The sequence below is a fragment of the Accipiter gentilis genome, chromosome 3 (assembly GCF_929443795.1).
Source record: "Accipiter gentilis chromosome 3, bAccGen1.1, whole genome shotgun sequence".
In the NCBI taxonomy this organism is placed as follows: domain Eukaryota; kingdom Metazoa; phylum Chordata; class Aves; order Accipitriformes; family Accipitridae; genus Astur; species Astur gentilis.
The window spans coordinates 40,587,219-40,609,141 of record NC_064882.1 but is presented as its reverse complement, the minus strand read 5'-3'; the positions used below and the strand labels follow the sequence as shown (position 1 = coordinate 40,609,141).

At 38.3% G+C, this 21,923-nt stretch overlaps 1 protein-coding gene across 5 annotated transcripts in view; it reads right to left on the bottom strand.

Moving 5' to 3' along the window:
* The window catches only part of FAM53A (family with sequence similarity 53 member A), a 73,319-nt gene that overhangs the window by 24,415 nt on the left and 26,981 nt on the right, over window positions 1–21,923 (bottom strand). For 4 of the 5 annotated variants that reach the window (XM_049793102.1, XM_049793096.1, XM_049793110.1 and 1 more), the window contains exons 3-4: window positions 19,009–19,063; window positions 15,939–16,741 (exon numbers count right to left, since the gene is read on the bottom strand). In XM_049793102.1, coding sequence (XP_049649059.1) covers window positions 15,939–16,741; window positions 19,009–19,063 — 858 coding nt within the window. The remainder of the gene's footprint in view (window positions 1–15,938; window positions 16,742–19,008; window positions 19,064–21,923) is intronic. The other variant, XM_049793123.1, reaches the window with a different exon arrangement.

Here is a 21,923-nt window from a genome sequence, read left to right as displayed (position 1 = left end):
TCACATTTAAGAATTTAAATATGACTGATCTGGAATTTATGTGTAGAAGAAGGAGCTTTAATGCAGAGGGAGTTAGCAGCCTTCATAGTTTGCTAACAGTTCCATTGACGTTTGTTCTTACAGATTAGAGGTTATTACAAATATGACTGCTCACTAAAAATGCATTTCAACATCCTGCCATTCCTCTTCATTTCCTTCTCTGTAATCCTTCGGTTTACAGTTTCCATGCATGAACTTCAAGGATTGAGTTATTTCTGCTGTAACTTAAAGGTAAAACTATTAATGTGCATTACAAACTATATTATCATCAGAAAACGGGATTTGACCCTCACTCTGAACAGATATAGATCAAACGATCCCCCCATGGAAGGCACGATACGAAGTCTGTTTTGTAATAAGGGAAGGACTTTACCACAACAGAAGAACAAAAAAATACCAAGGATGACAGCAGCTAAAGCAGCCAAGCAGTACTGTTTGCAATATTTCCCATAAGATATCAAAGCAAAAAAGGTCTTTTCTTTTTTTTTTTTTTTTTTTTTTTACATAAACAGAGGAGAAATTCAAAGTGTCCCAAACCTGTCACTCATTGTGCTCTGCAGACAATATGTTGTAGCACTAGTTTGAATCTTTCCTATTTAGGTCACAGTTCCTGCTACTCCCACAAGTTACTGTGGTACTCCACGACTGGGACAGAGAAAACACCTCACACTGCCGCTATTAGTTGTGGTGAACGTGGCAGTAGATTAATTTTTGCTTTGTATGACTGGCAACTGCTTTTGTCACTGCTCAGGAGGACAAGAGTCTGAACTGAAGTTACTTCACAGGTGCATGAGGAACTCCCAAGGTAGAAGATCCAACATATACCAGTAGACTCGTACCTGAAGAAGAAATACCATTTATACTTAAAAAAAATAAAATTGAAACCAAAGGCCATCTCAAAAACATCAATGTTACAGATAGTGCTGCTCGGGGAAAATAGTAAGTGCAAGAGACAGGCATTGTGAGCTATTCATAGACCTAGAGCATAAACCAGAAAGGCTGCAGAGGACAGATTCCTTCCTCCCCCCCTCAAATGCCAGCACCCCCTTGTGAAGTACAAAAGCATGCTTTTGTTTAACCCATAGCTTTAAGGCACTAACTTCCAGATTGTCAAACTACTGACAGTGGTAAAGAAAAAAAAGATATCCCCAAATTCCGTTTGGGCCCAGAACTTTTGGGAAGCTTTTACACTTTTGCCACCATCATCTGGTTGTTGACTGTGCCGTACATCCTACTTGTGAGACTTGCATCATGGTTCCCCAGAGGTCTTCATATTTTTTAGAATATGCACTGAGACAGAAAAAGCCAGAAGCAAGCTAAGTGGATTACAATTTAATACGTTAACGTTAAAGATTCAGAACCACAGTCATTGTGGAAATAGGTTCACTAAAAAACACAAGTACAAGCTGTAACGAGTGCTGTTCTAATAAATGATGATCACATTTCAGTAAATATTATCACATTTGAGCCAATCTGGATACCAGAAGGATGACCCTTTTGTTACAACAGTAGTGTCCGGGAGGGAATTTCGGGTGGGGATGTTGAGGGAGTTCACATGGCCTCCCAGATGCTTGGGAACTCTCAGGCCTGGCCCTCAAACACGCTATGGCTACGCTTGAGCCACCCAGCAAATGTCAGGGTCACTAGATCCCAAGCTTAACCAGTCAGGGAACATTTCAGTAATCTGCATAAGGCAGCTTCTACAGTAGCCCAAGATGAGCTCAGTGTATTTATATAGAACTCCAGATACTACCATCAGTTGGTCATGCCACCACACAAAAGAGGATCAAAGAGAACTCAGTTCTACTGGATCTTTCTGGTAGAAGGTACAGAATACTTCTTACTGCCACGACGAAAGTGGAGCAGGATTTAGCGATGCTCAACATCAGGAGGCACAGCTGGTTTTCTGAACAGTTATTCTCTACAAAGGAGCCTAAACAGGATTTTGACACCAGACAAAGAACTTGAAAAATCCCTAAACAGAAAGCAGCAAAGCAAGGCAGTGCAGCAAAGATAACTCAGAGCAACGCCAAAAGGGAGTTACAGAACAGTAAATATACAAGAAGCAGAACCTGAAGAGTGGTAAGCTGTGTAAACTACTTAATTCAGTGCATGCCCTGGTCTCACACTGTAATAAAAGAACTACTCCTGCTTCCAACATTCGCTTCTCTTGTCCTCCCTCCAAAGAAAAGAGAACTTACAACGGCAAATAATAGTCCATAACTTCCTTATAAAACATAAGCACATGCAGGCGCACACACAGATCTAGTAATGGGGAAGGAAGCTGGCAACACTTTGAAGGAAAAAAGTTTTTAGACCATGTGGAATTAGTCAGGAGACATCATGCTGGCTTGCCAATTTCCAATAAACACAGACATGTATTTTGTAAGGATGCTTAACTGCCATTTGACCAAAAAAGTTGATTCCCAGTAGAACAGTTCCATACTTTAGGTTTGTACCATGTAAAATTCATCCTAGAAGAAAAAGCCTTACATGCCTACAGAAAGGCTTGCTTTCTCAAGCAGCTGAAGCAGCTTTTCAAGTTCAAGCACCTACTTTTGGGGTTTTTTTGTTTGGTTTTTTTTGTTGTTGTTTTTTGGGGGTTTGTGGGTTGTTTTTTTGGGTTTTTTTGTTGTTGTTTTTTTGTGGTTTTTTTTTAGAACACCACTGGGCAGAATAGCATCCAAATTCAACAGTAATAGAGGCAAAGACTAGAAGCTCTCCAAACCATGTGTCAAACCATTAGACTAACTTCTTCAGGCAACAACAACGTTCAAGGTAAGAAAAATAGTAACCTGTCTTTGAAAAATAACTAGATCAAGAAAATGCTGCTGCAGTTTGAAAAAAAAAAAACAACACAAGGCCACTTCTTAACCAACTTTGACCTGTACAACTCTGGTTTGGAACATAGTTATCAGTTATGTTTCAGTAGGGAAACTTTCAATCTGTTCTTGACAGCAGCATCATTTAAGGTACAAGATTAGAAAAAGTGTTTCCCTCTAAGATTGCTCAACCTAAAAAGCTATTTCTAACAATTAAGGACTTCATTAATTAGCAATTAGAGGTATAAATAAAGGAGCTTTTTCTTTGTTATGAAGAGGGGAATTACAGAAGAGCTGGATTATCCAAGCTCCAGTACATCTGAAATGGAGCCCTAGATGAACAGCAACTCCCACCCTCCACCACCCCCTTTTTTATTTTGTTTTTTGATTTTGTTTTTGTTGGAGTTTTTTTGTGTGGGGATTTTTTTGGTTGTGTGAGGTTTGGGGCGGGGGGGGGGGGGGTGTTTGGGTTTTTTTGGTTTGGTTTTTTAAGCCATCTAGATAATTTATCTTGTTTGTGGAAGGAAGAGGTAAAAGCATCAGATTTAAGACTTGCATTATCTCCAACACCTTGGCAAACTACAGATTCATCCTCTTGGTATTTGTTCTGATACCACAGTAAAACAAGTCTCAGTTAACTGGGTCTGTGTATTAAAACAGGATTAGAAAATTTAAGAGCAAGGTCAAACTGAAGCCTGGTAGAGGCTGAAGGTATTGCGACAGCACATGCTGGTCCTGCCTGAAGGATCTGTCATTGAGATCAACACTTGCTCCCATAAGTCCGAGACTACACAACAAGCCTCAGATGTGCCCTAGAGCTCTCGGGAAAGCTTTCCTGCTCTAAGACACCTGGGCACCTATTTTGAAAGGTCTTCCTTCTCAAAATGGCTGTTCCTTGGAAGAGATACCAAAATTAACAGCTTTGGTGTCAAAACATCTTCATCAGTAACAGAAGACTATCAAAGAATTTTACTAGTTTTATACCAACCGCAGAGCCATACGTGAACAACATCAGATGTGCTGAAATAGCAGAGATTCAGAAGGCCACTTGTTCAGTGGAGCCATTAAGCACTACGGGCAAAATTCTCCCATTTAACAGAAAGTGTGAGCTCTGATGATTGAGCACCCTCAGCAACTAAAAAGAAGCCCAATACTGCCAACTGGAAACTTTCAGCTTGCTGAAGTAATTATTTGTAATACTTTTAAACTAAGCTAAAGCTACATAAAAATTAATTATCTCAAATATTAGGTAACCCTAACTCTACTTCAAGTTTAAAGTAATATTTAATATATCAATGATACTGCTCCTGCTCATCTAGATCCAATATGAAGCCAGTGTTACATGCTCACCAATACAGGCAAAATAACAATTGTCTCCCAAACTATAAAAATGATTAATTTTTAATAGATTAAACTTTAATCTCTGCTGCCCTAGAATAAACTCACAGGAAGTATGTGAACAAACACACCCCAACAGGTAACTGTGTGAGAGCAAGTCACATTGCTTTTGTGCCATGGTATAAAAAGTTGGCATTTAAAGGATTCATATATTAGATCAAATTATAAACTATGTAGAAAGTGTTTCTCTAAACATCCCACTAAAAGGCAAAATACCTGTCAGATACTGAAGCTTAGCAGGAGCAGGACATTAATTATCTATTACTCATTAGCTGTCCAACAAATCTGTTATTGCTTCCTCATATGGAAAGTTCTTAAAGACTGTCATATTCTGGAGCTTGGCAGTCAGAAGATGACTCACTTGCTTTGAGACAAAACATTATTACCAAAATATAATGCCTGTTTCATACAGACATTGTAATCACCATTGTATTTGAAAGAGGAAAAAGAGGAAAAGGAATTCAACTTCCCTTCCTCTGAGTCCTCCTCATACAAAACTCAAACCACAGGGGTGGCAAGGGGAGGGGAGTGAGGAAGGGGAAAAACAAATACTAAAGTGGTTTCTGTAACCAAAACCTCCATAATTTCAAAGCAGACTAAATGACTGCACAACACTAACATGCTACAGGATAATCACAGGAAAGCACAGCTTCAGAGAAGGTAATGCATCATCACCAATGCCTTGCACACTGGCATTTGCTTAAGAACATCATTAAAATACCAACATAAGAATTCAAGCATTTGGAGAATCCAAACTTAAAACTACACAAGAGTGGATGTGAAAAGAATGAAGCATTTTACAGTTAGCACACCTTCATCTATAACAAAACAAAGAGAAGAAAACTAAAGTGAGTGATGAAGGACTACCTTTAATTCAGAACAAGGAAAGACAGTTTAACACAGTTTAACTTTTTTTTCCCTATAGAACTTTTTGGAAAAAGTTAATTCAAGTTCCCAGTAAGCACTTTGTTGAACAGTGCAGGGGGAGTCTCAATCTCAATTATATCCCAGATTCAAAAAGAATTTGGAGGAAGTTGACAAGAGTTAGTTTCAACATCTCATTTTTTATTTAAGGATGTCCTTTTTTTCCAGCTGTATTCAGCTGTATAACTATCTGAAGTTCAAGAAAATGATACAGCAAACATTAATTGCCATCAGAAATGCTTTTACTTTATGAAAAATCACTTTTTATTTTTTAAAGGAAAAGAAGAAATACTGAAAGCCTCGAAAACCAGGCACCATTCCCTGTTTAATTTATTGGACTCAACACATATCATCAAGCAAAGAGGATCCAAACTCATCAAGCCAGTCTGCCACTACGCAGTCTCCTACATCTTGCTTTTGTAATAACTGCACTCTTAAGTTAGCAGTGTTCTGCCAGGAAACCCTTACAGCTTACATAATCAAACTACACGTATTGCAAGCATAAAGGTTCACATAGACTGTTCAAAAGGAAAGTTAATTCCACAGGGCAGTGTCTCTGACAACCAAATCCACAGCATTTTTTCCCCATTTTGAGCCGAGTTACACATTACTTATATGCACTTGGATAAAGTCCACTGGTTTTACTTGAAAAGCTTCAAGAAGTCAGTTCAGTAGCTACATACCACAGCACTATCTGGTATCCTAAACCTTATGAGATTCATTGTCAAACTAAGCTACAATCTGACCAGCCTTTCTTATAACCAAATTTTGGAAAGGTTTACACAATGTTTACCTGCCCCTGAAAGAATGCTATAATCTAATATCTTACTTCATTTTAGGAACCTAGACTCTTCTCATTTCCACAAGAACTCATCACAGCACGGTGAAGAGCTAAAACCCACACTTAAGTCTCTGCACCACCTAAATAACAACAGTAAAAGCTCTCAACATTTGCTCCCCCAACCTGCCCTTCAAAGTTAGTCACGGCACAAAGGTTGTCTTCAGACCATGCTACTATACACGCATTTTGGTGAAAGACTCAGCTCTTTGTACAAGAGTAATTCTTATTTCACATGGTACAATGTCTGAACTTATTTTAATAAGTTAAAACTTAGTGTTGTTAGATTGCTTTGTTAGTTACTAAGCATAATACCCAGATTTAAACAAAACAAAACACCTCAAGGTTTTCAAGCACTTCGCATTAAAAACCATCTGGGAAGGGATGGGGTAACCTTGCTTATAGAAAACAAACATCAGTTTTCAAACACCACAGTTATTAATAATAAGATCTATGTAATTCTAGATAAGCCTTAACTGATGTTAACAAAGTCACTCCTGAAATAGAAAAATTAAGAGACTTCCAACGTTACTATCACAAAACAGATGTGCAGTTCATCAATTTAGAAGGATGAAAGATAGCCATACAACTATGCCTCAAATGACAAAATCCAAACTCATCACTGATTGTCAGATAGTAACGTAAAGCCCAGTGGAAAATACAGATTTCTAACAAGATTAAAAGCTGTCTTTAAACTTAAGTGAACTACTTATGCCACAAATGCATCCTCTATAAAAATAGTTCAATATCTCCCCAAAAATACTCTTGCTATTTAATCAAGTTCCTGTTCAAACAATGAACACTGCAAGAGACAAGTACATGATGAAGTTTAGAAGAATGCTCACAAGTACAGGTATATTTAAGCTACATAAATTAAAATACGGGAACAATTCCTAGTTCAATAGACCCAGCATATCACATCCCAAGTGGAATCACAGAGCTAGCAGAGGGAACAGCTTGCTTTCCTCAAGTCAGAAGTCACCATTGGCTTTTCTGTCTGAAGTTACTGCTCATTCCCCCTGGGGAATCTCTTTTGAGAAGCAAAACACCATTTGAACTAGACACATCCTGGTACAACCTCCCTGCTATTGATCTGTAACAGCATAGAATAAAGTTGTGTTGGTTTGGGGTTTTTTGTTTTGGTTTTGTGTTTGGTTTTTTTAAAATATGTTCAGAGTTTAAGTCCACTTATTAGTTATGCACATCTTCACTGCAGATCACAGGAATACAGGCTTTTTATTCTGACACAATACAGGTTAAGGAATTGTTTAAGTTTTGAAAACAGCAGTTAATTTTTTTTTTTAAACATAAGAACTTCAGCATAGGAAGCAACACCTGTGTAACACTTCACAAAGAAGAGTAAATAAAACTTAAAATGACCGAAAAGGTTCATCACTTTCTACAAAATATTCATTTTGATTAACCTATTTTACTGGAGTACTTTGAAGAGCTTTAAATTATTAAGAGACATAAGTATTAGTGAAAGGAATAGTCTAAATGTTTGACTGGAAATGGAGATCTAGCTGAACACTTTAGCTGGTTCTACTCAAGTCCTCAGAAAGTTCTGCAAGAAACCCTAAGTCCTTGACTATTATTTTTTACAGCAAATACTGCTCATGTGTAATTCCTCTAACTGCCATGAAAAAATATTCCAGGCAAAAAGCACAATCATCCCTAACATTTTCATAAAACAGAAAGGAATAACTGGATACAGACTCCTAGTCTCTAGACACCATACTTAATACCTGCTATCCCTCCTCCCACTCCTGCAGAAATTGCTTTCAAATAGAGACTAAGAGAGCTCATATGTTTTCATTGACCAGAGGACCAGGAAGCTTAAAGTTTTATTTCCATAAAATATTATCATGACAGTAGGAAAGAGACCCAGAAATACATGCCACTATCTTAAGTGAGTCTGAATGAATTTTATACCTTAAGTGAAACTGCCTTTGCTTCCCACAAAAGGCTCTTTATCTGCTAAGGAAACCCCATCCCTGGAGGCATTTAAAAGGCTACAGTGGACCAAATACTAAAAAAAAATATATATTGTGGGAAGTAATCATGCATCAACAGAGCATTAGACAGGATGATTTAAAACATCTTTCCTCACCCATGATTTCCACAGTTGGTTTTTACAGATTGATAGTAAGCCAAACAGAAGTAGTCACACAAACTTCAACTCAAACTGCTGTATATTATTTTTCATTTAATTTGAAGATATGGGAGACATAATCACACTACATAGTAAATGCATATTGCTCAACTTCCAAGTATTTTGACTTGGATTGTAGGTTAAATTAGCAGCTTTGAAGATTACTAGACATCTGTTATCCAGAGACAGGTGCAAAGAGTTCAGGAATATCTGTGCTGTTTCACCAATGCAAGTGGTGCTGGGACCATGACTCTCCATCACTGAAGTTTGCTCAGAAAGTCTCTCCCTTTCATAATTCGACAGGAGACTAGGCATCTCAAGAAACTGTTCCAACCTTCCACATACCTGTTCCTCTCCAAAGAGGGGTTCTTCCCAATCTTAGCAATTCTCTAACTTCTAAACTAATTTGCAATGAATAAATATAATAACTTTATCAACCTCTAGCAGATCAAAGTTGACTTGCATTTCATTATTCAAAATCCTGCAGGCATAGCCGTAGTTTATTTTCACTCTGCTGAAGCTTAGAAGACCTACAAATTATCTTATTGTATCCATTTCCATTCAGACATTTGTCCTCCAAGTCATAAAGTTGCCCTTGAAGAAAAAACACTTACACTTCGGAAATGCTGAAGTCTTTGGCCTCTTGCACATAGGGTACATTGTATAGGCAAACAGTAGAAACGTTTTCCTTGAGGTCCACTGCTGACCATTTCTTTTGAGCTATAAATTAAGTTTATGCCTAGAATTACACAAAGCGGATTTAAACCACTGATTTACTTAGCCAGACAATTTTGATACCCAGCTCCCTTCCTCTGAACAAGACCATTGACCACTGATCTTAAATTACTTCATGCCTTTTGAAATACAATTCATGTTATCTTTTGCCTTCTTGGTTTATGATCACTTACAGAAATTACTACCAGGGGGGGGAAAAAATAAAAATAAGGCCTTAGAACTGTTTTTCAAAGGAAAGGTAGGCCAGGATTAGCTCTATTTTTCTAATGTGAAGTTAAAGGCTCCCCTAGGAGTAGGTATTCAATCTTCAAACAAGAAACAAAATTCTGTCCCTGGCTCAATTGCTTCATTCATAGCTGTCGTTCTTGGTCCTTAATCTTATACAAGGGGAAACTACTAGTAAATTAATTAGTGTTTCATATTTACATTTGCTACCATTTTATTGATCCCTATCAACCCCAGTCCAATCCTTCACTACATACAGCTCATCTGTATTGTATTTTCCACAAACCATATTCCAAAAGCCAAGGGCATCAAGGGTGCCCTGAAGCAAAAGATACCCCCATACAGTGCAAGGACATCTACCATCTATTTTGTCTGAGAAGCAACTGTGCACATTAATGCATCACTGAATTACAAAGTGTAATCTACAAGTAGGAAAAAAAAAAAAAAAGACAAACCACAGACCTGTATTCTGACCAAGAGATGCTGTACTACACCTTCTTGTAAGAGTACAAGAGCTTAAGCGATTAGGACTTGCAGTTGTATTAAATATCTTCCCCAAATCATACTACACAAGTGTAGTCTGCTAGGCAGAGAACAGCCTTTGCTGACTTAACTGTATCCACAAGTGGAAAGTACATCTACCCCAAATAACCTGTTTGTTCCCATTTTGACAGGAGGCTATAAGAGACAAGCTTTACATAAGCATCTCAAACTATTTAAAGCAACATGCTTACTATTTAGAGAACACAATCTGAATGAACTTCGTGAGCCAGTACTTAACCTACTTTAGCCAGTCCAGGCTTGACTCGCAGGTTACCCTGCTAGCATTGTAAGGGACTCTTGATATCACTTCTTTATCTTGCATATGCTACAACAGCAGCCTGGGAGAAAGCCTAATGCAAGTGAGTGGCTACTTCGCTGCACTACTCATGGGTATGTTACTGTCTCTTCTATGTCCATGCTTGAGTTCTACTTACAGCAGTGACACTCCTTGTGCAGCTTGGGAACATTAATCCACTTTGTTGTGGCATAATAAAAGTGAACAAATCTACTGTAACTATGCCTAACAGGGCATACCCAGAAATTTTCTTGATAACAAGAACTCAAAGAATCAAGGAGAATGCTTAAGAGCTTAATTTGCTTAAACTAAGCGAGGCCACAGTATGGCTAATTCATTTACCTGTCTGCATACTGACCATTAGAGTGACCTCAAAGAGAAAAAAAACCACCAAAATGAATGCCTAGTAGTTCTCAGATAGCAACCACAAGTTTTGTTACCCTGGTTTAGATAAATAACTAGTATCATATCTCGCCCTCGTACATATTCACATTGGCTTCTGCAAACGGGCCCACACAAAGTAAAATTCAAGTAAGCGAATGCAGAGGTTCCACAACAGAGATCAGGAGTTACTAAGAAAGTCTCTGCAGGAAAAGTGGCAGTCATCTGATCTAAGTTCAGTCACAGCACTCCTGATGGGTTCTGCCCTTCATAAAATACTGACTGCCTCCTCCTCATCACACCCTTCAGGGAAATATATTCACATCCACCATTCATCTGTACCTTGCATACTTTTTTAAAGTGCTGTGGAAATCACCATCAACTAGTCCCTCTGCTTATCCTCATACCTAAGCAATACTAGTCTTGCTGTTTTGGCCAGAGTTGACAAGTCTTTATGCTTCAGAAGCTATCTTCTGTGAGAAGCCCACCTTGCTATATAAATCCACAAAGCCACTACACCACTGTGACCCGAGACATAAAAGTCAATAATCAAAGCAGAGACAATTTAAGCTCAATTTACTTTAAGGATCAAAGTTATTCAAGTGTTTTGCTGATTCAAGACCTTAAACTCCAAGAAAGAAAACAAATCAACCACTCAGGTGTTTGGAGAAGGTCACGATGAAGAGAGTTTTACAAAAATTAAACTCTTGTAGAATATTGTGGAAGCCCAAGATAAAGGGTTAAAAACCAGATTATCCACAGAACACAGATCTACCAGTAGCTGCCAGAGTTTGAGCCACTGATCCTCACTCTGAAGCCCCCAAGATGCACACTGGCAGAAGCCAGGCCATCACGCTGGAGGAAGTATCACATTCACATTGCACTTTCGTTGTTCCTGCATGCCTCAAAGCAGCTGCTCTCTGTCAGGCAGGGTGCCAGGCTGCACAGTTTGGCCTGACCTGGTGTGGCACTTCGGATCTCGCTCAGTACCAGGAAAATCCGCTAGTATAAAATCCAGATGACTTTAAAGCATTTCTGAGAAGGCAGAAGCACCCCGTGCTAGGAAATCACAACTTCAGTCCCCGAGTTCCTTCACTGTTCAGAGCCCCTTAAAACTTTTCATGGTGTTGTCTTACCTACTCTAATGTTAATGCATGAGATGCCATAGCACTGAGTAGTTGAAACTACTCCTTACTTGGATAAAGCCAGCTATTTTGTATTAACTATTTAAACAGACCAAAGACTACTTCAGAGAACATGTTAAAAGTCTGGGTGGTTTTTTTTTAAGCATGATACCAAGATTATTTTTTGGTTTTGTTTTTTTTTTTTTAACTCCACACCACAGCATTGGGGGAGGAGTAGCACAAGAATGTTAAATACCAGCAAGACTTCAAACTATGGCGTGTTGTTTGATCTAAACCAGAATTAAATCTCACTGTCACAATAAAACTTGCTTACACACTGAAAAACATGTGCAACCTCTTGGCTGTTCTTTACTTGTTGCACCTCAGGATTGACTGATATAGTTCAGGAAGCAGAACATTTGAAAAAAGCTCAGCAGTTTCCTCAGTAAAGAAACATTTCTACCCTCCTACTGCAGTTACCAGTGTAAATGCCACCTCTACTTATTCTGCAGCAGCCTCGGTGATAGAGCTCATTAGCTGCAGAAGAACATAAGTCCAAAGAGGCTCTTTGCCATGCACAGTCATCTTGAAATACCAGGGTGACCAGAAACCTGCTGCAGTGAAGGAAGACCAACACTCCTCACTGGAGCCAGCTTCTTAGTTGGACAATTTTGAACAAATACAAAGTAGGCATAGATGCTCTGTTCTGCTGTTCTACAACTCATACAGCTATTCTTGCATACGTAACTGAACAGAGAAAGTGATTTTGAGTCCTTAGGGGCTGAAAACAGCTATCACATTTTGTTATCTTTTCCTACAGTCTTTTCTATTTGTTTTTACAGCTGTCTTCATGTTCTAGAAGGTCTGAAGTTTCACAAGTTTGTATTTTCAGCTTCAAGTCCAGAAAAAGATCCTTTCAGAATTTAGCAGTATGCAAGAGCTAAACAGTGGTGTACAGGAGTCTGCCCAATCATTTCTATCTATTTCTACATACGTGAATTACTCATTTTACTGAATATTAATGTAGTGTTTTCCATGAGAATTGAAGATATGGCATATTTTTTTCCACGAGGGCATAAAATCTAAAACAGAGGGGGAGTACAGTTAAGTAAAGTGTGAAGGTCTGTGGAAGAAGAAAATAAAATCAAAGTATATCGAAAGAAAGTTTATGGTGTTAAGAGCTGCCCCATTTCTTTCCTTCTTTTCAATAAAGGCACAAATTAGAATATTAAAGAGGCAACAATGGAAGGAGCAAGCCATGAACAAGTACAGAAACTAAGGATAGCTTATAAGTATAGATTAATAATCTGAATTTACTCACCTATGAACTCTAAGCTTAAAAAGCAATGGCAATGGGAACTTGGCTTTCAGAATTAGACTGATTTTCTAGCACTTATATTAGCAAATTAGTAGGGACTGAAGCAGCAACTACTAAGTACATTTTCTAGAACCCAGCTAGCAAAAAAAACAGTTCACTAATAAAAAAACACCCCAAACCCTAAAGCACCTTTGATCCCCTTCTCCCCCTAAAACCTCACCCAACCACAGCTATTCAAGATCTGAATGAAGAACAGCACTTGCTTCAGGTTAAAGTAAATATATCATTTAGTTCTGACAAATATTGATTTGAAAGAATTCCTAGCTGAGAAACCTTGAGCAACTTTGGCAGTGCTGACCTCTCAGGACTCCAGAGCATTGGCAAAAACAGCTGCAAACCCAAAACTCCCCTCTTCACACTATTGTGGCTCCAATATACCACCATGATGTAAAGTAAGAACTCTCCCTTCCCAGCACCTTCAGATCTATGATAACATATGACTTAAGTTCTTCACAAGCAGTACTAATTATCTAATTACTGACCTGGTTTTGACCAACAATTCAGTAAGTTTAGATTTTCAGGAAGATTTCAGGACATCAAAATATTTGCAGTAAAGCTTAGAACAAAAATCCTTAAAAGCACTTGTTTTCAACATAGGTCTTTCAGAAACTGACTTAGAAGTGAATTTGAAATCACAGAAAAAATATTTTTGGAAACAGTAAGGAGCCATCAAGATACATGAAAGAGAGGTCTTACTGAACTTCCCCTTATTGTAGTTCTGATCCTCACTGAGCTATATGCAGATATAGGACACATCCACATCTCCTTGTATGACACTTCAAAACCAGTCTTCTGTAGTATTAGCTTATAATATTTTGCACAGCAGTAATTTTGTTTAAGTTTAGAGAGAAATGTTTAAGACCACAATAGAAGTTTCAAAGCACATATACCTGCCAGGATTTGGCGTGTGGGGAAAAGGTAGGCTATGAAGAAATATAAGACTTCTAACAATGTAATGGGTAAGCAAGCTGTCATTCTAAGAAAAATCCAACAATTCTTGAAAAGTTAATTTGATTTTTACTTCAAATGTTTTCAGTACTTGCCTAGTTTTTGAACAGATGTTTTCACTAAAGTTAGCATGTTTGGAAAACAATGCATTTCCAAACTATACTTTGTGCCTTTGATTAAGTACACAGTAGTATCTTTACAGGAAGATTCTACTGAAACAGCTGGAAAAAAACCCCAAACCATCAGGCCTTGACAGAATAGAATGAATTTCATTGCGTAAACTACTCAGCTTATCACGAAAACATTATTTCAAAATAGTTCTTGCAGGAAAAAGTAATCAAGACTGGCTGAGTATTAGTCTCATGTACTCTTCAATTCAGCAGCAAATCTAAATAGCCAAAAAACTTCCTATAGACATGGGCTATATCAAGTTTTCTTCATACACATTATATGGATTATTTAGAAGGTATAACATGTGAGCAACTAAAACTATTCTGTCAGTCTGAAATACTTTATCTCACCTCTAGAGCTTGAAGAATGCAAACAGCAAGTCTAGCCAAAAAAGGAGCAGGTTTTAAATTTTACATTCAGTTTAAATAATGAAACCTGCGTTTGACCACACAGGCAGTTGAAAGGCAAATCCACTAGTATTTCTGGAGTAGATTAGCAAACTAATCTCAGCAGTGATTAACACAGGGAAACAGGTAAGATCTGATTAGCTAACTAGTAAACTTGCATCTTAACCAAAACTCAGAACAGTGTCTAGTCATATCTAGAACAGAACTGGTTACCAACCTTGTCAATAAGCAAACAGATCATTCCATATGGCTTGCCAACCAATTACGTACCGCACAGCTTCATCAAAAAAAAAAACAACCCGTATTTTTAAAGAAAATCCTTGAAGTTCTAAGTTGTCTCAAAGGTGTAAGAGAAGGACAGATGTCATCATACAGACTTTTAGTTAAGCAAAGGGGACATAAACGAGTTAACTCTGAATATCCCACAGTAGACCATTCAGTTCCAGTATCTTACTAGTATTTTTGCCACACATTTCTATGTAAAGCCTACTAATACCAAGGTACCACTGGTTGGACATTAGAGCCAGCATCTCATTATATTCAGCTTTTCTTTTGCACAGTGCATCAAATATCAGGAACACTGGTGCAGACTATTTCCTGTCCTTACATTTTTATTGCTACTTCTGCAAACTGCCTCCTCCCCGCTACTCGTAACAGATCTACTCACACAAACCTCCTGAGTTTGGTATCTACTGAAGCCAGTAGTTACATTCTCACAAGCATAAAGTGTTCTCTGACCATCACGTAAGACTCAATTTTACATTTACAGAAACTAAACTAGCATCTTCTGTTTTAAACTGTAGCTGTTGCCTCTGTGGACACAGAAGCTTTGAAAAAATGAACTCTGTACATGCATTTGTATTACATGCAAAGTATAGGCATGAACTGAGGTTTACTGGTTTTTAAGTCGGCACCTTTACTGTCACATGAGGAATTAAGTAGAATTCTGAGTAAGTGGAGTAAAACACCTCTCCATTGAGCTGGAGCACCTGCAGTTGCCGTATTAGAACACTATTTCTATTTATGACTGTTTCTTAGCAGTCTCATTAGTTAGTTCATTTATATAGGGGTTTGCTTGCTCTTATTTAGCTTTATGGAATTATTCAAACTGTAAGAGGAAGCTTAACGCAACAGATTTGTACCAAGATGACTTAGCAATCATTGCACGCTGTTCTCTAGGAACACAGTGGCCTAACTTTTTTGCTACCCTGTCTACCCGCCCCCCCCCCCCCCCCCCCCCCCCCCGCCATGGCTTCCCTGTGTTTTAAAAACAAGCCATTTTAATTTGGCCTCTGCTTCAAGCATGTTTTCATAGCTCTTTGTAGTCTGTATGAAGCAGACTGGACTTCAAGAACTAGGCTTTGGGAGCAAAAAGTAACTGATTTGCTATAGAGTATATAGCACTGGCAAGTGTAAGATGCCTGCTATACCGCTGAAGGTGATGTGTATCAGCACATGAACACAAGCAAGACTGTAGCAACTACAAATTAGTTCAGTATATCTAGAATAGCCTTTCTGCAAGAGCTCCCTCCACACACTGAGGAAAGTAAAATCTCACCCGTGTCATTTTAAAAAAGTCTAACGATGGTCTGTTCCATCGTACATCCTCCTCCCGTCTGCGCTTTAGCCGGCTCTTCTTTTCGTTCAGAACGCAAGGCTGAGAGCGGCATCTCAACAAGCCCTGACGCCGGCTGAGCTCGGGTGTGGAGGTGGGAGTGCTGTTGGCTGAAGGCAAGAGATTTCCCGTCTCAGTGATGTGCTCCTGGGAGAGGGAGAGGCGGCGCCTTGGGTTAAAGTCACAAGGGCCTCCGGAATTCCAACGGGTACTCGAGCTCGTGCTGCCCTCGCTACTGTCCACAAACCCGCTGCTGGCAGAGGAAGGTCTGGGTACTGGTGATGTGTTGAAGCTGGTGATAGTGAAGACATTGTTTAGCGACAGTATGTTTTGGGGCAGACTGATGCTTGTGCTTCTCTGTAAGGTTGCACTTCCATGACTGTTGCAGCGTTGCAAGGTAGCACTACCACCGCTATTACACCGTCTCTTTGACACGGGAGTCCAAACCTTTGAATTGCCAGGCTTCCACGGTGACCGACAGCGAGCCAGCTCATCTGGCTCAGACAGGGACCTACAATGGCGTTTCGTTGGTGGTGCCAAGGGTTGACCCGAGTTCTCGTTAAGGTTTAATTCACTTATCCATCCTGACACCATAGACGTGCTGGAAGATTCCTGCTGCCACTGCAGACTACCATTACCGGCAGTGCCCGTGCTGAAGGGGCACACTGGGAAAGGGTAAGCCGAACTCCTTGTTGTGTCAGTCTGGATTGGGCAACCCCCATTTAAAGCTTTCCAAGGACTCTCTTCTGAAAACAAAACAGATACATGTGAAAGGTGCAAAGGAAAAAGACAATTTTTAGACCCAGTTTAATGTAAAACCTTGAATCAAACTCGGGCTTAGAAAGATGAGCCACAAATATCCAGCTCTTAATCGAAATTTCACACTATAGTTACATACTCATGTAACTAGGTTAGAAAGGTAGAAAATCCCCAAAATATGAAGACCAAAGTATTTCAGGAGCCAATTCCAGTATATATGTACCTTGTTAATGCTTCTTCCTACATACTGAACGATTAGAGCACTGTGTTTCTTAGCAAGCAACACTGACAGCTTGCTTACCTGCTTCCTAGCGCATAGCATCTACCACTATTAAAACCTGTAACAGTGAACAACCTAAGGTACAACCAAAACGGATTAACAAGTAATGTGAGAACTTTTTTCCCCCCTCAAATAAAAGAGCAGGATAATCTCTTCATAGACTGCTGTCCTTCATTTGGCTGTTACTCTTTTCTATTAAAAATACCTTCCTAAAGAAAAGTTTCAGAGATGTGCAGTCACATTCTGTGGTGTGAAAAGCTTTACTTTAAATTAGAAACAGTATGAAGTTAAATCAGACTGCAGATTGTTCCCTTTTTTTTCCTTCATATTCATAGTGTAGGGAAAAAAACCCCCTCAATTCAATGCATAAAATAACGTGAGTATCCCTTAAGACCCTCTTGCAAGTTTTACTGTGAATACAGACATAACCCATAGTGCACAACTTCTCATCTGAAGTGGCAATGCTGGGTTAAAAGCAGTCTGCCAGCGAAGCCTCTCACTCTTTTGTAAAGCATTTCTTTGAGAACATTCTGCACATTTTACAGCTGTTCCTCCACATTATACAATGAAGTGTAAGAAGAACTACAGCAGACTTTGGATTTGCAAATTGAAAAGCAGCAAAACTGTTGGCCAGTTAACAGTGCTTCATGCTTGGTTAGAAAATTTGCTAATTTAAACCAATTAGCCAAGTAAGTTTCACTTATCCTGGCTTTAACGACAGAATATTTAAAATACCAAGTTTTCCCCTATGCCTATTAAGAACCTAGATATAGGCTAAACATTAAATATTTGTATATTCTTATAGTTGGTTGTCTAAACTAAGTTTTTAGAGTAATCAACAGATAAAACATTTGCTGAGTAGCTTTAAAAATTGCAAATCCAAATAGTTGTACATGTTCCATGCCGAAAGTATGTCATGGATTATCCTGTTTATTTGGATCTTATTTAAAGAACACCCTATTGTCTCAAAATCATTTAACTGTGCAGACAGCTGGCCTATTCAAACAACATGTTTTATTAGAATTCCTCTGTCCTTCCTCCTCCATTCTTTCAGATGGGTACAACCACATACTGTGCTTTGCCTTAAGCATGTAAGCTCTTCAAGGCAGGGACCATCCATAATTCAATGCAACTAAAAAAGCCAACACAATGGGATCCAGATACTGTTTGAAACTCCTAGCATCTACTGTATGACAATTTCCTAGCTTGGACTGGCCTGATTTTTAAAAATCCTTAGGAAGCTTTCTCCCAGGCTGGGAGGTTGGTTTAAAGTTTGCTGTAAAAAAAAAAAGTCAAGAGTTGCACACATGTTTTAACTGTTTACATGGTAATGGTATTTAAGATAAAATGCCATTTCCCTTTAAAACCTACACAAACCAAGATTCACATTTTACAGGGAATCCCACTGAGCAAATAGAAATCCTCCATGCTTAAAGACACAACAGAACATGCATAATTTCAAGTCTATCCCTCAATAAAGCAGTACAAAGTTTACATATCAATAACTGGCATTTTTATTTTTTGCTAGATACAATTTACTCTTATTTTAAGATGGCCAAGGGGGGAAAAGCAAATAACACTTGTACTGGACTTCAACTTATGGTTTGCATCAAGCTGGATATTCTTTGTTGCAAAGCATGTAAGAAGGTGTGTAAAGATGCAAGAGCTTTCTGCTAGTTGAGGAACCTGAAGAAGTTTAGCATGAAAGACAGCATTGCTGTGCTTCTGTACACTATAGCAGATATTGAGCCACCCCCCCAAAAAAAAAAAGTGTTACAAGGGCTTTTACTATGCAAAGCAGATCACAAGTACAAAACTAACAACTAGCTATTCCCAGTATTGTTCAAAGACCAGCTTAAACCAGCAGGCTCTACAACAGCATGCTCCATCCCCCTCACCTTATTTACAAAAGAAAGGCTGCTTGCTATACCAATTACCTCAGTAAAACACAGCTAAGGTTTCTGAAGAACTTACCGTTGATTTCGAAAGGGAACAAGCTGCCACTTTTGTTCAGCTTCTCAGATGAGTACTGAAATTAATCAGAAAAAAAAAGTTTTAACTGTGTGAAGGAGCATACACCTTCAAGGAAACTGCATGCAGTTTTCAGTTTCCCTGTATGTGCATTTAGCAATGTCTTTAAAAGGACGTGGTTTTGCTGGATATCTTGAAGAAATTCCTGAACAGCTGATCTTTCTAAACAAAACCTCTGACATCTATTTGTAAAGTTTTCTGATATATTGCATGTGAATAAACTGCAAATTTAAAAGTGATAATTTACCCTTAATGAAAAAGCTTTGATCCAATTCTCATTTCAGTGGAGAGGAAATTACAGTCTGACAATCGGCTTTCCATTTTCATTCTTAAGGGTAAAAAGCAAAACACTTCATCTTAAACCAAAAGACAGGAATAGCTTTATCTAAACTAAATATACAAGCTCTTAAGGGTCCCCAGAAAGAACATTGCCCAATTCAGGCATTTTTTTGAACTACTTTTTACTAGTATTTTACATTTCCTTAAGAATCAGCATAGCAAAATGTTTTCCTACTTCTTAAAGTACAAAATCCATTAAAAAGTCTTTCCTAGCCAAAAGTCATTATTTGCAGACTGACAGTTTTTGAAATCACAGTTTATTGGTGAAGGTTCACTACTCGGAAACAATGCAAAAGCCATGCTTAAAGTTTGTCTGCAAAGGGCTTCAGAATTTATGATTAAGCTTCATCAGTAACATCTGAACAGTAAGACAAGTTTGTATGCAGAATGTCTTCCATTTTCTTAACTAATTTTACCTAGAAAAATATTACTACAAAGGCATTCTTAAACAGTCTACATTTTTCAGACAAAGAACAGAGCTTTCTATCCAGTCTCCTAAAGAGGAGTTATAAATAAATGGCTTAAGGCTCCATTAGAGCCCAAGGGCCATTATTTATTCCCCCAACACCACCTCAGGATGGAGAGGAAGATTGCTTTAAAAGAAAGCAACACACTTTATGTGAACATTGTTTTTTGTGTATAGCCAAAGAAGATAGCATTGTACATACACTTCCTTTCCAGATACAAAGTCAATTTTTAAACAAACATCCTTGGGCTACAAAGCTTTTCTTTCTTGCTGTATAGCAACACACAGACTGCTAGTGACAACTTTATATCCTTGAGCCCCATATGTAAGATACAAATGCTAAACTATGGTAAGACTCCCTTGGTGTTATTGTTTTAGACATGGGAAATAATGGAACAAATAATGGAACTGATGAAAGGATAGGACAGCAATCAGATTTTTAATCTTATTTTTTTATCAACATCTGCATATGAGACAAGCTCTTTGATTTTTACTTTACATTTGCATCTGTAGATACATTTATAACTTCCTTCTAAAAAAAAAAGGCTACTTCAAGTAAACCACAGAACCCCAAGTTTTAGTCTCCATCGGATTTGCAGTAAATTAGCCCTATTCAAACCATCTGACATTTGCAACTTGAAAGCAGAGGTAGCAGTCACTTTTACTAGTTTGCTTTTCATAACTGCAGTTGCCAGTTATATAGTATACACATTTAAAAAGCTAGTATCAATTGTTTACTCTAAACAGCTACTAAGGTATCATAGAGAACACAAGAACACATTAAGATAGCAGTAATAGTTACATTTCAGCTGTCCCTGAAGGAGAAACAAAGAGACTTAAAGATAAGGTTTTTCAGCAAATTCCTCCCTTTCCAATTTTCCCCAAATGAATGGCAATACAACCTATTCAACTTTCAGGTAGTAGCTAAGGAAAATATGTTTATAGACCAGAATTCCATCAAAAAGTCTTAAAGCTAATGTAACTTGAAGCACATGGAAAAGGGCAGTAAGAATGACTTATATCTTAACATAATAATTAGGGATGTTTAAAAGACCATTCATACAGGCTGAGATCTTAGATGCTTAGAAGGAACAGAACCTCAAGGACAATCCCATGTGGCAATTATTAGATTGATATTTACTTTTTACAAATAGTTTTCAGCCAAATGCATCTTTAACAAGGTTCGCGTCACAAATGCCCGAGTTATTTGATTACCTGCACTTTAACTACCCTAAAAAAGCCTTGTTCATCAGGCAGAGACTAAACTACATCTTTGACACCTGCAAAGCACTGAAAGCATTTTTCAAAGGGGCAAGGGGCATGGAAAAAGTGGGATCACATACAGACTATCTCTACTACACAGAATGACTGCAATGTTCTGTAATACAGACAGCAACCCCATCCTTAGAGCTATTTCTGATCAGCTTCTAGTGAAGTCAGAGCTCAGTCCTACGACAAAGCAGACATATTACAACTACAACTTGTTCTCTTAAGTGATCATTTATACAGAATCCTGTTAATTTAAAAAAGTGCTAATTCTTTAGAAATTCAGACCAAAAACCCTCACTAAGAATGTCATACATTACATCATATGCAGAAAAGACAGTAAGCTGCACTATTTCCAGTAAAAAGTTCAAGGCACTGAAATAAGGGGTGACTAATGGGAGAATAAGTAAGGAATCTCCTTTATGATATATACTTGGCTTTCTATAACTGAAATTAAAAATACTTGGAAACACTATCTGGTAGTGTATTTTAATGATGTCTTTAAGTCCAAACTTGAATAGACTATCAGGCTGTAAATTGTTTATAGGAGGAAGGATCTTTTTATCTATATGGCACATGGCAGAAGTCCCACTAGATATTACTGTAACAGGGCACCGAACCAGTTTATCAGCTCTCCTGGGTTGGCTATGCTCTACCCTCCTCCATTCATTCCCTTTGTGCTGTGATCTACCTGAAGGTTCCTGAATGAAGAGCTCTTTTTTTATGGTTATGCTCAAGAAGAGATTGCAATTGTTAAGAACCTTGACAGGGAGGTCCGCTACTCTCT